Source organism: Galleria mellonella, unplaced genomic scaffold (genome assembly GCF_026898425.1).
Source record: "Galleria mellonella isolate WM207_F2 unplaced genomic scaffold, CSIRO_AGI_GalMel_v1 utg132, whole genome shotgun sequence".
Taxonomy (NCBI): domain Eukaryota; kingdom Metazoa; phylum Arthropoda; class Insecta; order Lepidoptera; family Pyralidae; genus Galleria; species Galleria mellonella.
This window is the reverse complement of record NW_026441989.1, coordinates 5,171,905-5,191,000: the sequence shown is the minus strand read 5'-3', so window position 1 is coordinate 5,191,000 and position 19,096 is coordinate 5,171,905. Positions and strand designations below refer to the sequence as shown.

Genomic DNA, 19,096 nt, shown 5'->3' with positions numbered 1-19,096 from the left:
ATGCAATAATCTCTTCAAAATGGCTTACACCAAAGGTATTATCCTTAATCTATGGGTCTAATTTTTTGTTTTACTTGGCAACACTTATTGTACTTGTGTAAATTCAGAATTGTTAATGGGCAACATTTTCCATAAATGACAAAAATGGCGTCTGTGTTGTGTTGAAGAGCATACGATATAAACATACTGAATGTGTTTCGTGTTTCTCTTCTGTGATTTTTACGATATTGTGTACTTTTAATCATAAAATTAGTTAGTGAACTTATTGAAAGAACTAATGAGTTTGTTGACCGATGTCTGCCGTGGCTCCAACTATCCCCGGTTGGTTATCCTATTTTAAATATTGAATATTATTATAATATACACTTTTCCATTATTATTTAACATTTTACGTGTAGCAATAGTTTTTTACAGATATAGGTTAACTTATTATCTTATGTCTCGGTAAGTATAAAAGTTATCGACCTATTTTTTTAATTTGACGTTGCTCTATGTGACGCGTTGTTTCCTGTGAAACGAGAGAATATAAGATTGTTTCGTTTTTATTATTTTCTAAATTTATTATAAATTACCGATCTATTGAAATTGTCTCCCAATTTATGACAATGTTTAAATATATGAATAGCTACGATGAAATTAGTAATTGTTATTTGGTATGTTAAAATATCTGAAATCACCTTTTGAACACTCATGATGCTGATAAGTAAAAATTTTTTGTCGTAGCTAATATATTAAGTGATGAGTTTGCTATTCTAAATGTTTATGAAAGCTTGCATTTTAATATAATCCATAAAATTATTTTTATTAAGAGAACATAAATATCACCAAATTTTATTGACCTTCATAATTCTATATACTATTAGATTGGATAACAGACCAGGACAAAGTATATATATTATCATTTGTAAATAATATAAGTTTTCTAAAGAATTTGTCTACATCAATTATTTATTAAATATAAATGGCTTTCTGACTTTATTGGATGTAGCAAGACAAAGTAATTAACATTATGTTTATAGGGGCTGACCCTGCAAAGGATATACAAAAGCGCCGTGCTGGCAGTGTTGGGTAAGTGAACTTATTAGATTAACTACTTACCCAACTTTTCAAAAAATGACATTTAACCTAGATGTAATATATACAATAGATTCAGAGCTATAAGTTTTCAGTTATTTAATATGCCAACTACCATACTATTGTGTTTTCTTTTATATTTGATAATTGGTGTGTGGAAATCGTCAGTTATATGAATTTGCAAGAGAACAGACTTAATTTGGTAAACTGTTATATCTTATTTATTCTCTAGTTTATATAATATAGACAGGTTTCTTTAGAAATGAAAACAATGAAGGTGAAATGAAAAAAATTAATGAAGGTAAGATGAAATCTGTAATTATTAAGCTGTAACAGGCTAAATTTTTGAAATCACAAATACAGCATATTCAAATTCCTTTAATTTTTACTATTATTTAAATCAACAGACAGGAATAATATACTTGGATATATTTATTTGTAAACTTGTTGAGTTTTGCTGAATGGCAATAAATTATTTATAAAATGTCCAATAATTAAACATAAATATGTTTGTATATATTGTAATTACTAATGCAATTTAGAAACTTAAGCTCCTTTAGTTGGTAAATATATAAATAAATAAATATAAGTTTCAATTGCAATCTTATCAAAAGTCAATCTCTTCTACAACCTCACATAAAGAAAATAATAATATAAAAGTATATTATTAATTAACTATGAAAGATTGCATATTCTACTATTAATATATTTTTTATATTGCAACATTTGTTTTATTATAATTCAGATAATCTATTTTTATTCTGTAAAGTAATCACAATGATGTAGATTTTGGGATATTATTCTTTTAATTGAATTGATGCAAGTCTGTTTAATTTGTAGCTTCAGATTTTTACTTCGGAATCATCTATTAATTAAAATCTAATACAAATATAATTCTTTTTTTTTTTACAAAATTCCTTAAATACTAATAACAATTAAAAGTAATCTCCCAACGCACCACACCGAGGCAGCGTACCCAAGATACTGGCAGCATTACCTCTTTGGATTGCCAAACTTATCTTTTGGGCAAAGTAAAAGTAACCTCGATGAGGCGCGCTGCGATCGTCCGATAAAAATTCTTTGCATCTGGATTGTGAAATTTTGTTTCTGAATTTAAGTAAATTAAAAAAAAAGTGTGCTATACTTAAATATATTTTTAAAATTTTTAGTAATAATTAATAATATGTATGTCTTTTAAATTGTAACTATTAATTTTAGTAATATTACAAAAACTTACATAAATTATGTATTATTTTTAATTTCTTTTTTATTAAATTGTGTGATAACTTACAGCTCATAATATTAACAACATGACTCCTTGTATTTTATAAGAAATAAACTGCATAATTTCGGAAAGATACACAATATAAATAAAATTAAAGTTTATCTTGAAACATATTTCTATAGTGATTCCAAACACAAAATATAAATAACAAATTAAACAAGTTGTTGTATTTAAATATATTATTTAAATATTTTATGCTTTTTGCTTTAAATTAATCATTCCTACATAAATGGTATTATTCAATATTATTATATAATATTTAATAAATGATGTCATCATTTATTTATAACTTAGCATGTCCTACAACCCACAAAATCTTTCACTTCTTACAGTCATCAGCTACCAGTACCAGTAGTCAAGATATGCAAATTTTGGCCCACCTATCTCTTGGTATGCAACCTATGTGTATATCTGTGCATGTAAAATGCACATCCATGACCTTTCTTTCATTTAAATGATATGAGTAGACCTTTATTAGCTTTTTAATACTTATTAATTTTTCCAGGCGAATAACCAAAAATGACCAGTCTTGTCTTTAAAAAGACTACTTAGCTAACATACAATGATCAACTTAATAACATACAACTTCCTCCCCTTTTTATCTAGTGGAGGGGTTACATCGCTACTATCTATCTATACTACATCCAATTTAAGTTGATAGGTAAACAGTGAGCCATTAAACAAGGCTTAATAACCATTCCAATGAACCATATTTTCTGCGCAAGGTATTCCTCCTCCTCCTCCAAGGTATTGTGAGGTAGGTGTTATCCTGCTTTTGTATTAACTATCCTTAAAATATCATCTGTGTTTAAGACCAAAACTTTATGGTTCTTCCACCAAGCAGCTGCACTTGCAAGTGTATTTTATTTTCAATTTGTGGTACCTGTACACATCTAGGCAACTGTTACTATTTTTCATCACATGGACTGTCGGTTTGTTTACCATTCCAAGTAGTATAGAAAAAGACACACTCAATTATTAACCAAATGTGTGATAATGGCTTATAGTTAAGTATAAATTTGAGCATTAGTAAAAATAATTTTTAGTTTTTTTTGTTACCATTTTAAAACAATTGAAAGTATTACATAGGTTTTGTTTGTATATAATTGAAATATACATGTATAAGGTTCTTTTTTAAAATTAGGGTAAAAAATCAATAAATACAGAAAGAGGTAAGAAAGTCAATAAACAAAACTACTTAGTAATCATTGTAATTGGTAGTAACTAAAAAAGTAAATCCTGACTGACAAAGGACTATTATATTGTTGATAGTTGCTTTCCCTATTATTGCAGCACAGTTGCCACTGCCATTGCTAAAGTTTTTCACGTCAATAGTCCTGTTTGGTTAAATATGGCAATAGAATTTGGTGTTATATGTTCTCAGAATTATAAAAATAAAAACAACCAGCTAGTCCTTGAGGAAGTTGATTATAAACAATATATTGATATTGTTCTGCCAGGGGTGTTCTCTTCTAGTAATCTATATGGACACACTTGTTTGCAACCCCGGCCTCCTAAGTCACTGCAGTTTCTCATTAGTATCCCCTATGCAACTGCGGCTCCTCTTTTAGGCCGGTCTCAAATAAACTGTTTTACTATGATAATTTATTTGAATTATCTCGACGTTATTATAAAACATTTAGTGCGTAAGTAAAAGTTAATGATGATGACTTTGCTATGACAGATCCGATGAAGACGACGCAAGCGGCGGAAAATACACAAGGATGGAGGAGGACAATATTCAAGACAAAGAGAGATTTGCAAGGTACATACTATTCCCAAATTTGCTTTACAATTTATATTATAAATCAAAATAAAATCATTGATCAATGATTGATCATGATAAATTTTATATTTTGATATTTAAATTAATAACAGCAAAATAATTACGTAAAATAGTATTTTATCTCAAATGACATATAAACTTAAATCTAGGATGATAAATATAGTTAATACTAGCCGTTTCCAGCGGCATTGTCTGCCTTTAACTATGTAGTTCTCGTATGTCATTCCTATTGGAACTCTTCATGAATCCGGTCTTATATTGTTTTATATATTTAAATGATAATTACGTATCTAATACCTTCATAAAGTTTCAGTCAATTCAACTAATCAGTTATTTTATAGCATTTTATATGTGATTCTTTAGATTTTTGTAACTTTTTTATTTATGAACTGATTGAAATAAAACAAACTGCGTTTTGCTCCACTTAACATTAAGTTAAGTGGAGCAAAACGCATTAGTGAAAACCACTTTCAGATCGGTTAAGCCGTTTCTGAGGTTAGCGTGCAGAAACGTACAAACAGACAAAATTCTAAAAATCATAATTTTGGGTTCTATTGCGTTCATAAAGCCCCCTATAATAGTTTTTATTATATATTTTCCATGTACAGACAGCGACAAGTTACGATTTTATTATGTATATTCATTTTTTTTATTGATAGCGTGATATAAGAATAGACACACAAACCGATAGATATAAGGGTAGTTAGGTAGTTATAAATTTTATACAGAGTTCTGAAAATTACACGCATTTCCCGAACGAATCTGAACTGGCCTGAGAGTAGGTACATTGTAATGTTGTTATGTTGCTAATTGTGTAATAATGTTTTAAAACAAATATACAAACGAAATAATGTATAATATCATCAGAGTCACCCTATCGCAAACAATCAAACATTTCTTCTTATAATATCATAAAAAATTTGGTTATAATTAAGTCGTAGTTATTGACCTATTGGTCCACCCCTTCCTTGTCGTGTCGTAAGATGCGACTAAGGGTACTTTGTGATTGAGGGGTAGGCAACAACGCCCCCCTTTAAAACATCACCAAACTTTAACTGCGGTTGTTAACTCGCCTGCCAAGCGTGGCAACTACTTATTACGTGGCAAAACCCCCTTTATGAGATCTATGTTTAGCACTGGACAGTTAACGGCTGATGTAATAATAATATTGGCATAATCTTTTAAAAAACCTATAGATACAAAATCTTAATTTTGGATTTATCGCGGTTGTTTAAATAGCGATGTGGTAATACAAAATTTACATACCTATATAAATTCTATACAGAAAAGCTAATTGATTTATAGTCAATTAAACATCAACAACATGCTTAACGCATAGATACTTTTCTAAATTCCCATAACCATACCATCCATTGTTCAACTTACCGTGTGATGATTGAAAACGTGTCTTATCACGCGACACGCGCGCCTTTCCTTTCTTAAAAATACTCATTGATATTACTTATTAGCATTGCTTAAATTTTCTCGTTCACTGAAAAACATTAACTATATAATATAGCTTCTATTACATTCAGAATAATGTTAGAAGATAGGTACATAATTAATTTTGTTTTTAATAAAAAATGTAATTCTTATTTAATTATAATAATGTTTTTTCTGTAGTCGGGAAAACCATTGTGAAATTGAACGTCGTCGAAGAAACAAGATGACAGCATACATTACGGAACTATCTGATATGGTTCCAACATGCTCTGCTCTAGCTCGCAAGCCCGATAAACTTACCATACTACGTATGGCAGTGGCACATATGAAAGCTTTGAGAGGTAACGAAATTACTTTAAATAATGATATTATTTGATTATTGATCAATCAATCAAACCTATTTGTAAAACACTTTCGTGTAGTTCTTAATGTTTCTGTTCGTGTTTGTTTAAATTTATACACTTAAATTCTATTCATAAATTACTCCAAGGAATATCGCTGGTGTATCTATTTTTGCGAGACTGTTTTTTTATGTCGTATTTTTCACAGGTACCGGAAATACTTCTACGGATGGAACTTACAAGCCATCATTTTTAACAGATCAAGAATTAAAACATTTAATACTTGAAGCAGCCGATGGCTTTTTATTCGTAGTCAGTTGCGATACGGGTCGTATTATTTATGTTAGTGACAGTATAGCTCCGGTCCTAAATTATTCTCAAGTGAGTAAAAACTATTACTTATAAATTTATTGCAATAGTTATATCTTACCTTAACAATACAAAAGCTGCTATATATTTGTAGAAAAGCATACAGAGTCGGAGACCAAAAACGACACTATATCAGTACATTAACTCAAATTTTGCACTTATTTCTAATATCATCTTGACATTTGTAGTGAAATATGTAGTAATATTCTTTTAAATGTTATATTTCGCTCTACTTATGCCTTGTTTTCTTATATTTCAAGTTAATTCGATATAAATTTTGAGTGAAACTTTTATATGGAATAATGGATGTTATAGCTTTCTAGCTTACTGTTACAACTTTTAGATTGCATTAAAAAATAAATCACTCCAATAGATAAATATTACAAATAGATTCTTGGTTTTATAAGTTATATTTAATAGGAAAATAATCCAATGACTTATGTCATTGGATTATTATTATCGTTATCGATTAAACCAATTTATAATCGGCATCATTTAAAGTTGACTAAACATAATGAATATTTTCAAAGACTGTTTCATACTATTATGCTTTTCATCGTGGGAATCGTGCCACAGAAGTGTGTAGATACTCATTCGTATTTAAGTTGTACTTTACTACCTAGGTGGTTTCAATAGTACCTACCTTAAACATTTATTTAATATCGTTTTAGGGAGAATGGTATTCTTCTTGTTTATACGATCAAGTTCATCCAGATGATGTCGAAAAAGTTCGGGAACAATTAAGTACTCAAGAGCCACAAAATACTGGACGGATATTAGATCTGAAGACTGGTACTGTTAAGAAAGAAGGACACCAATGTAAGTATCATATTATCTAGTTACAATGACGTAAACTTGAATGCTATAGTCATCGTCTGCTTACAGTATTGAAAAGAAAAAACAAATCAATTGGAATTTATATCGATATAATCTAAATCTTTTTTGCAAATCATATAGCGAAGTTTTTTTCCGTCGAATGAAATAAAAGCAAACTAATTTAAAATAACAACGTGGTCGGCGAGTGATGCGATATTCGCATGTTCGTTTTCGATGTCTTAAATGGACATCTAGTATCGATCATCGAAATTTTGTGTTTGAGATGACCGTGTGATGGGTGGGACGTGTTGCAGCGTCGATGCGGCAAGTGATGGGTTCCCGACGTGGGTTCATCTGCCGCATGCGCGTGGGCGGCACGGGCGAGGGCGCGCAATTGGGCCGGCTGCGCGCGCGCAACTCGCTCGGGCCCTCGCACGACGGACACAACTACGCCGTAGTGCATTGCACCGGATACATAAAGAATTGGCCCCCCACAGGTAAAGTATGGCCACACAAATAAACCAGTGTCCCCTGTTCGATGAATAGGTTATGTGGTGATTGAGTAAGAATATAAAGTTTCACTATTCCCATTTTATTTTTGGGATTTCGTGAAAAGTACTTAGTGCAACGACGCGAGCTATCAGAGTTGTTGATGCTCATAGACTTAGAAGCGGTATCGAACTTTTAAGTCTTAAGGAGAAATTTTGTCTTTGCGTATTCTACCACTTGTACAAAGGACTATGTTTAGAGAAATTGCTCAACATGATGCCCACGGCCACTTTCTGCCATCGTATAGCTCTCATTGACAGGGAGTGTACCTCCATACCTTAGAGCCTAGATGTCGTGGTTTATCCAAGAGACTATAGCATGGAATTCCTAAAAAAAAAAAGATAAAGAAGTTTCTTCAGGGTCGACAACGCGCGCATAATGTTCCTGGTTTTGCAGGCGTTCATAAGCTTCGGTAACCACTTACCATCAGGTGGACTGTATGCTTGTTTGCCACCTCAGTGCTATAAAAAATCTACAAAGATGCCTAGTTAGTGTTACATTAATAGAAATAATAAATTTAATTATGTAAAATTTTTTAAAGTCAGTAATGAGACATGAGGTGATTGTTCATAATTAAGGTTTTTGTGTGAGTGAAATATAAATCAATATTTCGCTCATATGTCTGTTTGTCTGTCAAAGCTAATAGTCTGTACCTATATGTAGAATAAAAGTATACTTATTAGGTATTAGTATTAATATAATTTTACAGATCTTGCACGAATAACTATCAATTTGCATACTTTATTTTATTTCCTAAACTAAATATAATAAATTTTAAAAGAGATCAACAGTTTCTTCGTGTTTGTTTCCTGCGAGATCTGTTTATATGGTTTAATAATCTTAAACGTATATGAAAGATTTTCTTCGTGAAAAACTCCATTTTGTAATTTTATATTTTCCATTTGTATGGGCAATAATGTTATATAATGGACATCGAAGATTATTGTGTTACATATTTAAAATATCGAATTTATGCATACTATAATAAATGTAGTTAACGATGATGAACTATCAACATATTATTTAGTTCAACTACCTTTGAAATTAACAAATTTAACTAAGGTCTATTTCAAAGTTTTGCAATATACGATATTTTATAACCATAGTTTTATGTATTTGGGGACATCAGATCTGTTTCCAGGAATGCAGATGGATCGACCAGTAGAGGACGAACTTCACGCGTCTCATTGTTGTCTAGTAGCAATTGGACGTTTACAGGTAATTTTTATTATTACATTCCTTACAGATGTAATATTGTATTTTACTTCCTTATTTATAATACAAAAACCTACAGTTCTATTTTTGTCGGAAAGTTTTGTTACTTTTTTAAATTAGAAATTTATTAAAAATCATTTATAATTAAGGAGGTTTTACTCTTTCATTATATCTGGCTAGTGCTTACAGCTAAAGGTAAAAATAGGGGCAAAATTTATAAGGAATTAAATTTCAAAGTACTTATTATTAGTAAACTGCCATGTTCTAAGCATAAACAAAGTGTTTGTATAAATTCTATGTTTATATAAAAATTATTGAAATGAAAATAAAAATTGTGATAAAACGAGTCAGGTTATAAAAAAATTGAATGTAGGAGAGTATACGTGATTTTATATTCTTAGTTTATGGTAGTATCTATATACTTCGAAATTTCGAAGTAACGGAGGACACAGGAATTTTAGAAAATTTTTATATGTTTGCATGATACATTCTATATCAATAGGATGGGACGAAAATAGTTCTAAATTAAAAATGGAAAAAGAACTATTCACCTTAAAATTACTATTGAATATCTTGTATTCAAGATGATGGCGTTAGAGAGCAGTGTATATATATATTAAATGGCTACAGACACTCTTAATATATCAATATACGTGGGACATTCAGAAAGTGTTGCGACACTAACAAAATGTTCTATAGGTAAATATATTTTATTACATCTTTTCAAAGTACTCTCCACTAGCCTCTATACATGCGTCTGAACCAGTTTTCGGAACACTCTTTCCAGTCCGCCACAGACACCTCGTTTATTGCCTGCTTCGAACGCTGAAAGCGCATCCGGCGACGAAAATTATATCCCTTTGAGCAGATTTTTTATTTTTGGGAATAAGAAGAAGTCACACGATGCTAGGTCAGGGCTGTCTAGGAAATCCCTCGTTTTGATTGCGGTGTGGGCGGGCACATTATCGTGGTGGAGCAGTAGCCCGCGGAGCCTTATGTTAGGTCGCTTGTTGCTCACAACAGAGAAAACTTCTGCCAAGCATTTGGTAGTATACTATTCGGCGATAATACTTCTTTGGTTTCATAAAGGAATTGACACCAAGTAGCCAGTAAAATTGAAAAGTTCGCGATCAAAATCTTCCCCCCTCTTCTAGGTCGCTTTACTTTGATAGGTGTTGATTCGTTTTGAAACACCCAAACCGTGGACTGGCGCTTTGTTTCTGGATCGTATTGATAAATCCAGGATTCATCACCTGTAACGATGTCGTAAACACGCAAAGACGAGCCTGCTTCAAATTTGTCTATCATATCATGGCACCATTCCACCCTTGCCTGCATCTGAACATCGGTGAGGTTATCGGCACCCAGCGTGAAACTAGGTTCTAGGTCTACGGTCTAAGGTAGAAGGGCCTTCATCCATGAATGCCATTTGAAGTCTATCGTACAATTCGTCTGGTTTCAGGCTATACTTAAAATCGTAAAAAATCATAGCGCGAAAATGTTCTCGACGCAAATCCATTGTTCAATGAGAAACGATAATTTTAATTAGCTTGCAAAAAATGTGAAGTCAAGTTTTGAATTTAGAACGTACCTATTTTTACTTATAAGTAATCATATTTTTAAATAAATTATAACTGGCCAGTCTCACATACATAAAAGCTTTTTCTCGCAATACTTTCTGAGTGATCCTGGTACATTATAATATATATTAATATAGTATAATAGTCTACTAATTATAGCCCACAATTTTTCTTTAAATCCTCTAAAAAAAAGAGATATGTTGAAAATCAAATATTTGGTTTGCATCTGCCCCGTTGAATTTAAATGCGCTCGGCGTAATGTCTGTTCTGGTCCTTAGTCCTGGAAACCATTGTAGTTAATTCCTAGTAAATTTCCCATAAGGGGCCAACTGATCTGCCTTTATCCTCATTTATGTTCATTTACTGGTACTTTGCTAGCGTATACTGATAGTGCAGGCGGATTTACCTTTAAATTTTCACCCCATTAAAAAAAACTTCTCGCTCTAATTACCCCATTACCATGTTTATTTTTTAATGTGTAAAATTGTTTGAAATAGGTAACATCGACACCCAATGCGTCAGAAAATAGTTTATCGACGGGTGGCGTGGAGTTTGTGTCTCGTCATTCAGTGGACGGCCGTTTTACATTCGCCGACCAGCGCGCTACACAAGTGGTGGGTTACGCCCCCGCCGATTTACTGGGAAAGCTTTGCTACGAATTTTATCATCTTGAGGACCAACAGCATATGAGAGATAATTTTGATCAAGGTATGCGTGGATTACTAGTTACGAAACTTTATATTCTTGTTATATAAATTAATAATTATTACTATTACTCGTATGTATTTCTAATGAATCTCTTGCAATTTATTAATTAATTGATGATCATTACTGATCGCTATTACAATAGTATGACTGCGATACTCATAATTGTATTATCTTTATTTCAGTGTTAAAATTGAAGGGCCAAATAATTTCATTGATGTATCGATTTCGTACAAAAAGTAAAGAATGGGTTTGGCTGAGAACTTCCGCATTTGCATTCCTTAATCCTTACAATGATGATGTAGAATATATCGTCTGTACAAACACTTTGGCAAAGTAAGTATTAATTACATTATAACATGTTTGGCATCATTTCTAAGACCCAATTACCTAAAGTTAACCTGAGAATTGAAATTTTAATTTGATATTAAAAATTAATCAGTATGTTATGACTCACCGAGAAATAAATATGAAGTTATTCTGACACAATTCTATTAAAAACTTTAGTAGTTCCTCAGAACAATAATTTTCTTTTTATTGAACTAAAATTATAAAAAGGTTATCTTTTGGATTCATCTATTTGATAATGAGTGTAATAACTATTATAGTATCAGATTTTTGGATAAACTAGTGGTAGGTTATAATTTTTTTTTTTTTTGGAGTTTTGAGTAGCGTATAGCAAAGACCCATTTGTCGACGGAATGGGAAATTGTAACATTAATCTATAGACACGGATGGATGTTCCCCATGAATTGCTATTCTTGAAGATTAGGGTGTTATGCTTCTAAATTTTTATTTTTATGTCTGGATCTCACTCCTCAAATTGAAAAACAGCTGCAAGCACAGTTGCTTAATAATTGATATATGTGTTGGATAAATACCAATGCAAATAAGATTTATACAAAGTGTTCTTTAAAATTATAGTTTATCACTAGAAATCATGAATTCGGAACAATATTCAATGTCCTCAATACAAGCTAATGATAATTATGGTTTGTTTGTTTCATGTAGTCGTTCGTTAGGAAATGCGGGCACGGAACCCGTTGCAGAAGAGACCTACGACTATCACTTGCGCCACCGAGACGTGTATCAGGCTCCTCCCCCTGCTCTTCACCAGCAGCATCATGCGCAGACAGGTACTATATGTTTCTATTTTAATACATAGATGTAAATGAAAATAAGATCTTCAGGAATACACTTATAGTTGTAAAATGGTAGTATGTCTAATGCAGATTTTAGATTGTTTATGTTTAACCATATTTTAACCTATAACCATATTTTATATTTTTATCAAAATGAATCCACTAGTTTTTGTGTGACAATCAGTCATAATGGAATTTAACATAACCATAGTAAATGGGATTGGGTCATATCTACTTTTTATACTTAGCAATAAATATCTCCCGATCGCTTGAATTTGCAGGCACTTAAGAAGATTTTAATATCTAATAATTCCATGTCACGATATTCATTCATGCTAATCTTTGAAGCTGCTCAATAGATATTAATGAAATTTTGTAAATGTTTATTGTTTGCTTAATCTTGAGGGATAGGATAGTTTTTATCATAATATGATAATCAATAAGATTTTTTTTGTGAAATAATTACAAATTTATGGTTTTCGGATTTTTCTTTTACTTGTACTGCATGATATTGTTTCTTGCCAAATTTCATGATTCTAGATCAACGGGAATTATTCTATAGGTTTTGATTCCCTTTGCGAATGTAAAAAATGCGATATAAATGAAATATAAACGGCCTTATCTTTTGATTGCGTCGATTTAGAAGCTTGATATTTTTTACTGCATTAAGAGATTGCAGACTTGACAATATGATATTTATTACAACTTGATACCTTCACGCGTTTCTAAGAAAAAGGGCCTTGACACACGGACGGACAACGAAGTTATTTTTATAAGGGTTCCGTTTTTTCATTTGGAGGTAGGGAACCCTAAAAAAACCCGGTAGGTAAGGAGTATTTTTTAACATTTGTCGGGTAAATATCAGTCTGGTGGAAGATTACATGATTACAATTATAAGATGGCAACGCATGGGGGGTATCATGGGCGAAATAGTATACTCTGTTATGTCCATGATACTGCTCATGTCTATAGACGACGGTTACCACTTTCCATCAAGTGGGCCGTAAGCTTGTTTGCCATTCAAAGCTGTATAAGCTAATGGTATGTGGTCCGGCAGCGGGCGGCGTGGGCGGCGGCGGCGGCGGCGGCGCGGCGGCGGGCGGCGGCGGCGTGGCGGCGCGCTCGCCGGGCGAGGCGGGGCTGGGCGCCGCGCCGCCCTACGCGCCGCACTACGCGCCCGACTACTCGCCGCACCGGCCCGCCAACACGCCGCCGCACACTACGTGGACCACGCTCCGCCCGGTTAGTACCTCCGCATCTGCCGTTACAATTTGTTCGCTTTTGTACAGGATTGAATTAATAATTATTTTTTTTAATTGTTACCTAATTGATCTTATAATATCTGTGCAGTAAAATGTAAGAGCGTGTATAACTTGTGTGCGGATGTAAAATAAGATGTCATAGCAATAAGGTTCAAAGGAGATAAGGAAATAATTATTGTATTTCAATTGTGAAAATAAAAAAATTTGTTTTGGAGTTTAGTTTGAAACAATTAAATGATAATTTTATTTAGTGAGTAGCCTTTTTGATAATAATCAGTATTATTATCAGAGCGGGGGCGGTACCGGCGGCGAGACGTACGCGTATAGTGGCGAGGCGGCGGGCGGCGGCGGCGGCGGCAGCGCGGGCGCTGCCGCGGACGGCAGCCCGGCACGCTCGCCGCCCGCGCCCGCCTATCTGCCTCCCGCCGCGCACTACCACCACCACAACCACCACCCACACCCGCATCCGCACGGTCAGTACATTCCTACCTACCATAAATTTAATATAAACACTTTTTTTGCTACTATTATTGATATACACTAAAAATAAAAAGGGACCAAGCTTCATCTTTGAGGGACACCTTCTCACAAGAGATCCGTTAGAAGTGACGCCGTTTACTTCAATTTTTTTAATTCTATAAGCCCATTATAATTTAATGAAATTTATAGTTTTATCTTAAAATCCATAGAAATTTTGTTTATTAAGTAATACAATATAATCTAATCAAGAAGCCTTGGATAAATCGCAAAAAACACAGATCGATAAAATTAAAGACAAGTCATGGCTTGCTAACATTATATGTTAGTAAAGATAAAGATTTAGATGCAGAGGAGCTTAAAGATTGGGTAGTGAGTACTGGTGTCTTTGTAAAAAAAGACTGAGTATCATTGTATACTTTTTGTGCATATGTTACGCGATTTGTTTTTCAATCTAAAAGGATGGAACCTTTTCGAGTATTTGTTTCATACTATTTAATCTGTGAAATAGTATAATATGCAATGTATTTCAGGTATGTGGTCGTGGCAAGGGGGAGGCGCGGGGACGGCGGGCCCGGCAGCGGGCGCGGCGGAGGGCGGCCACGCGCCGCACGAGCTGTCCGATATGCTGCAAATACTGGACCAGAGCGGCACCGCCACCTTCGAGGACCTCAACATTAATATGTTCAACTCGAACTTTGAATAACGAGCACGTGTACAATAGTATGTAACGCGAACCTGCACAGTACCTACGTGGTGAAGGTACACCGCGCTCTCTGCCGCATCCTGAGTCTCCCTGTCTCGCTGACAAAATAAATCCAAATAACATAGATGAGGGAATATGGTATATAATCTATACAACACATAGAATCTCAATAGGACCAGGACTGTTTGCTTGAGGACTCGTCTGATAAATTGGTTATGCGCGCTACTAAGTCCGATATGGACATGTTACATTATCGAAATGGTTTCGAATTATCATAATTCAATAAAATTGAACAAATTTTATTTAACATTTTGTTTTAGCTATTAATTAACAGTTACACTGTTAGCAATATTTTGATTTTTTACGTAAGATGTGGCATTGAATATTCTATTTATTTTTAACTTGAAATTAATAATAACATGTTCATATAAGACTTTATTAAATAATGTAACTCTGGTAACAATTTGGATTTGTACAGTAAGGGCCTTACTATAATATAGTTAGATACTTAATGTAAAAGGTAAAATGCTAAAGTAAGTTTATGAACTATGGTATGCGAGTTAGTGGAGTTATTTACATATAGTTATTATTTAGTTGTTAAGGAGGAAAGTATTATTATTATTTCTACTAGAAAAGATATTTTTATTTATATTTAGTACTTCTGGCCCACGGCTCAATAATATTGTCAGTTTAATACTGATACGATCGAGACGATGTTTTGCTCTGCATTTATTCCTGGTTCTCATGTTAATCTATGTTCAAACACTATCAACTGTATATAAATAGTTTTTACCAAAAATCCTTATTTACATCATGAAGAGTGTTGTTTGCCCAAACAAAACCGTAAAGTTGCATCCTCTGACAATAAATCTAGCATAATTTTAAATTTAAACATTACAGAATTGTAATGTTTTATATCAAATGGCATTTTACTCAGATATAAGTATAAATGTATTATGAAGTACCTACATAATTAAAATTTAAATCTGATTACAATATATTGATATGATCAATATAATATTGTGCTAATTTGTGTTGTCAGAAGGCATCTTTATAAGCTATTACATTTTGTGTAGATATATTGTCTCTTTTGTTGTAAATATTGAAATATATAAAATGACAATTGTTAGACACTTTCTTATAATTTCAGTATATATACGGCTGAACAAGTTGTTACAAAGCTATAAGTAACATGTATTTATAATTTTTATTGAAAATACAGAATGAACCGGTGTAAAAATTTCACTGGAACCATGATACTTAGATTTTGTATAATTTCTCTTATATATGGAATCGGGTAATACCATTTAATCTATATAAATAGGAATAAAAAAATCTCCGTAATGGTCTGATTAAGCATCATACACGCTGAGGCCTCGTGCTCCATTCTGTTCAACACTCCTCGTCTTTTCAGTCCTCGATGCCCACAGTACGTGCACACGCCTACCTTGTATGTCGCAGACGGGACTTACCTGTTTGATTAAAATAACGCCACTCATTGCTGATATTATAGCGATAGGTATATACGCACACTAAGTAGAGTTCATACGTCCATAGCATGGGCGGAACAATGGCGATTGTACATATGTGCGTGTGATAGTAGAATGGTTTTTGTACGCACCCTAAAATGTTAATAAAAAACAATTAATAAACAATAAAAATAAATTGGCATACCCGATGATTTATCATTATAATAATATCTAAATAATACAACGAATCTTTAAAAGGTATAGACAAATTGTTGTCCTGCTATTGAGCAGGACACAGCATTTTGGATTTATATTGCAATTATGCAGTCAACATAAAAATGTATAAAAAATAGAAATGTTAAATTTTTAAATATCAATATCGGACTGAATAATAAATATGACCAATGAGTCACATTATAGTACATTACTGGAGCGGCCAGCAACTGAGGTATATATGGACGAACGTGCAAATGTGGGCCGAGGCATAGTCGAGGCACATATACGTGAGTCCATCAATGCCTAGTTGTGGCCAAGGCTTGTATAGTACTTTTCTCAAACAATGCGCGGAAATCAAAAACACAATTTTACTTTTTAAGTTCAATGACGAATAACGAACAATAATAATTTTTCACGCGCCATAATGTTCCTTTGTTTTTTTTTCAATAAACAGCTTTCTATTTGCAAGCCAGTTCGAAATTTAAATAAAGCCTTTTATTAGTTACCTCCTGGGTAGCCATGTTTCGAAGTAAACGGTCATTCCATTTTTAAATTACAGGACAGATATGAGTTTACATAGTAATTTATCTGGCCGCAAAACACGACAGATATGGATTTTCATACAACTTTTGCCGGCCGCTGCCCGCATGTATCTGACCAGTACGGCAATTTTGATTTATCTCAAAGAAGATTGTCAAAATAATGCTCACATTTTCAAGCATGTTTGAGAAAAAAATATTTAATGATCCAAGGCATTGTAAAATAGCTTCTAATTTACATGAAATAAGACAGATTTGTGAGACAATCAGGAGTGCCTACCAAAAGCGCCAAAAGAGAGCAAGTGATTTGGTCAATAAAAAATGTAATATATTAATATTAGGAAGTGTGATTCCTAGCAATTTTTGTTTTATAAACTTTTCTTTATTTTTTTAGAAATTATATTTTATCGTTTATAATTAAATATATTAGTGCGACAAAATAGAATTATTTTTTATGTAATGCATTTACGACTAATTTTCGTATCATTAAATTCTATTTGTAATTGGTTTATTAGGTATATCTGAATTTTGTAAAATGAATTTTTCATTAAATACAAATACAAGGACATTTTCATATTTTTTATTTTATTTATATATTTATGTGGTAACTTGATTTATGTCTGCGATATCCAGCATATCAGGAATTTTTTTCATGAGTGATAATGGAATGGGGATACTGCCTACACTATATTTGGTGTGGCGCCATTAAAAGATGATGAGTGGGGATGAAAGAAGGTCAACACATAGTTACAAATTCCACAAGAATTTATCACGATGGTTTCCAGGGGGATGGAGCTGTTAAATTCAATTATTGGAAACCCCCCCTTTTTTCCTGTCCAGAAGCATTTAAAGCACCATTTTAGTACTGGTGCCGATTGTAATAAAGTTTCGTAACCTCTTCTAATGGTGTTTTTTTTATGCAACTTAAATTGGCAGACAAGCTAACGGCACACCTGATGGAAAGTGGCAACATGAGCAGTACCATGGACATAACAGAGAACATATACTGTTTCGCCCATGATACCTCCATGCATTGCCATTCCCGAGAACTCGGGTGTTATTCCTCTATACACTTTAAATTCACTGTCATATCCAGCCCTTCAAACTAGGGAATGTTAGTAATGAGGTCGACTTCCACTCGGTTCCCCCTGGAAACCATTGTGGTTAATTCTTGTCGAATTCATTATGGTGGGCTAACTGACCTGCTTTCATCGTCACCTATCATCTCTCACTGGTGCCCCACCAGCGTATATCGATAGCGCAGGCGGGGTTACCATTCCATTATCACCCATTAAAAAAAAAAAACCCTTCAATTCGAAACAGCCATGCAAACAACTGGTACTGACAAAATGAAGTGTCTGTGACTAATATAGTAATAAATGCCATATAATTATGCCAATTGCCTTGTACTCAAGCTAGTTTATTCTGTGTTAGGTAATTAATATTAGGGGAGCACAACTCAAAACATACAAACTCGATCCAAAATCGGATAGTTTGATTAGATGGTTTCTCGAAATCTCATTTTCGTAAAGCATTGTGCCCACAATTACTCTACATACAGTGTTTACCAAGATTGGAAGGTCTTGATATCCGTTCTGGATTTTTTTTTTCGTCATCATAAATAACGTGTCAATAAAATAGTTTCTTATAATTTGTTATTGAAGGGTTCCTAACATATCTTTGGCTTTAAAATTACGATACGTCAAGTCATTCATTCTATGTCAAATTTCAGGCCTGCAATAATTGCAACATTCTTGTTTGAATGATTATTTCTATGAAATTATGTTAACAAACTGTAAAAAATTTCATCATGGCGGGTCATGGCCATCTTAAATAGGTGCAATGACAATGGGAGTTATTTTCAAATTATTTAAAAATAGCTTTTTTTTTAATTAAAATATTTCATATTAGGTCCTTACATATGAAATTAGCGTTTTGTCGTACTGACCATTTTCATCTGGAATATCTCCTCTTTGGTTAAGAATTCCAAATTCAAATTTATAATTTCATTAAGCTGGTACATTTGAGTCTTAAAAATAGTCATTCATTTGTTTTTTCCTCATTATTTTTTTCTTTGGCATCGCTTATTACCGCACAATGGAAAACATGAAATATCGGTACC

General features: G+C 33.0%; 1 protein-coding gene across 3 annotated transcripts; it reads left to right on the top strand.

Moving 5' to 3' along the window:
- The first annotated feature begins 127 nt into the window (after positions 1-127).
- On the top strand, positions 128-17,542 carry LOC113518073 (aryl hydrocarbon receptor nuclear translocator homolog). 3 transcript variants are annotated; one of them, XM_026902833.3, is made up of 14 exons: positions 128-321; positions 1,020-1,068; positions 4,044-4,124; positions 5,769-5,929; positions 6,138-6,310; positions 6,970-7,117; positions 7,429-7,611; positions 8,805-8,881; positions 10,956-11,166; positions 11,349-11,499; positions 12,175-12,299; positions 13,363-13,547; positions 13,857-14,040; positions 14,578-17,542. In XM_026902833.3, the coding sequence occupies exons 1-14, from the start codon at positions 294-296 to the stop codon at positions 14,748-14,750; spliced, it is 1,929 nt and encodes a 642-aa protein (XP_026758634.2). In that variant the 5' UTR covers positions 128-293; the 3' UTR covers positions 14,751-17,542. The 3 variants fall into 3 exon arrangements, with proteins under 3 accessions (XP_026758634.2, XP_052758372.1, XP_052758378.1); XM_052902412.1 differs by having other exon boundaries at positions 8,793-8,881; XM_052902418.1 differs by lacking the exon at positions 1,020-1,068 and having other exon boundaries at positions 8,793-8,881.
- Positions 17,543-19,096: the final 1,554 nt, after the last annotated feature.

Excerpts from the sequence above, each read along its gene's own strand:
- LOC113518073 (XM_052902412.1), top strand. The coding sequence starts at position 294 with ATGTCTGCCGTGGCTCCAACTATCCCCG. Across the intron at positions 4,125-5,768 it reads GACAAAGAGAGATTTGCAAG|TCGGGAAAACCATTGTGAAA; the intron begins GTACATACTATT and ends TTTTTTCTGTAG. Across the intron at positions 7,118-7,428 it reads TAAGAAAGAAGGACACCAAT|CGTCGATGCGGCAAGTGATG; the intron begins GTAAGTATCATA and ends GACGTGTTGCAG.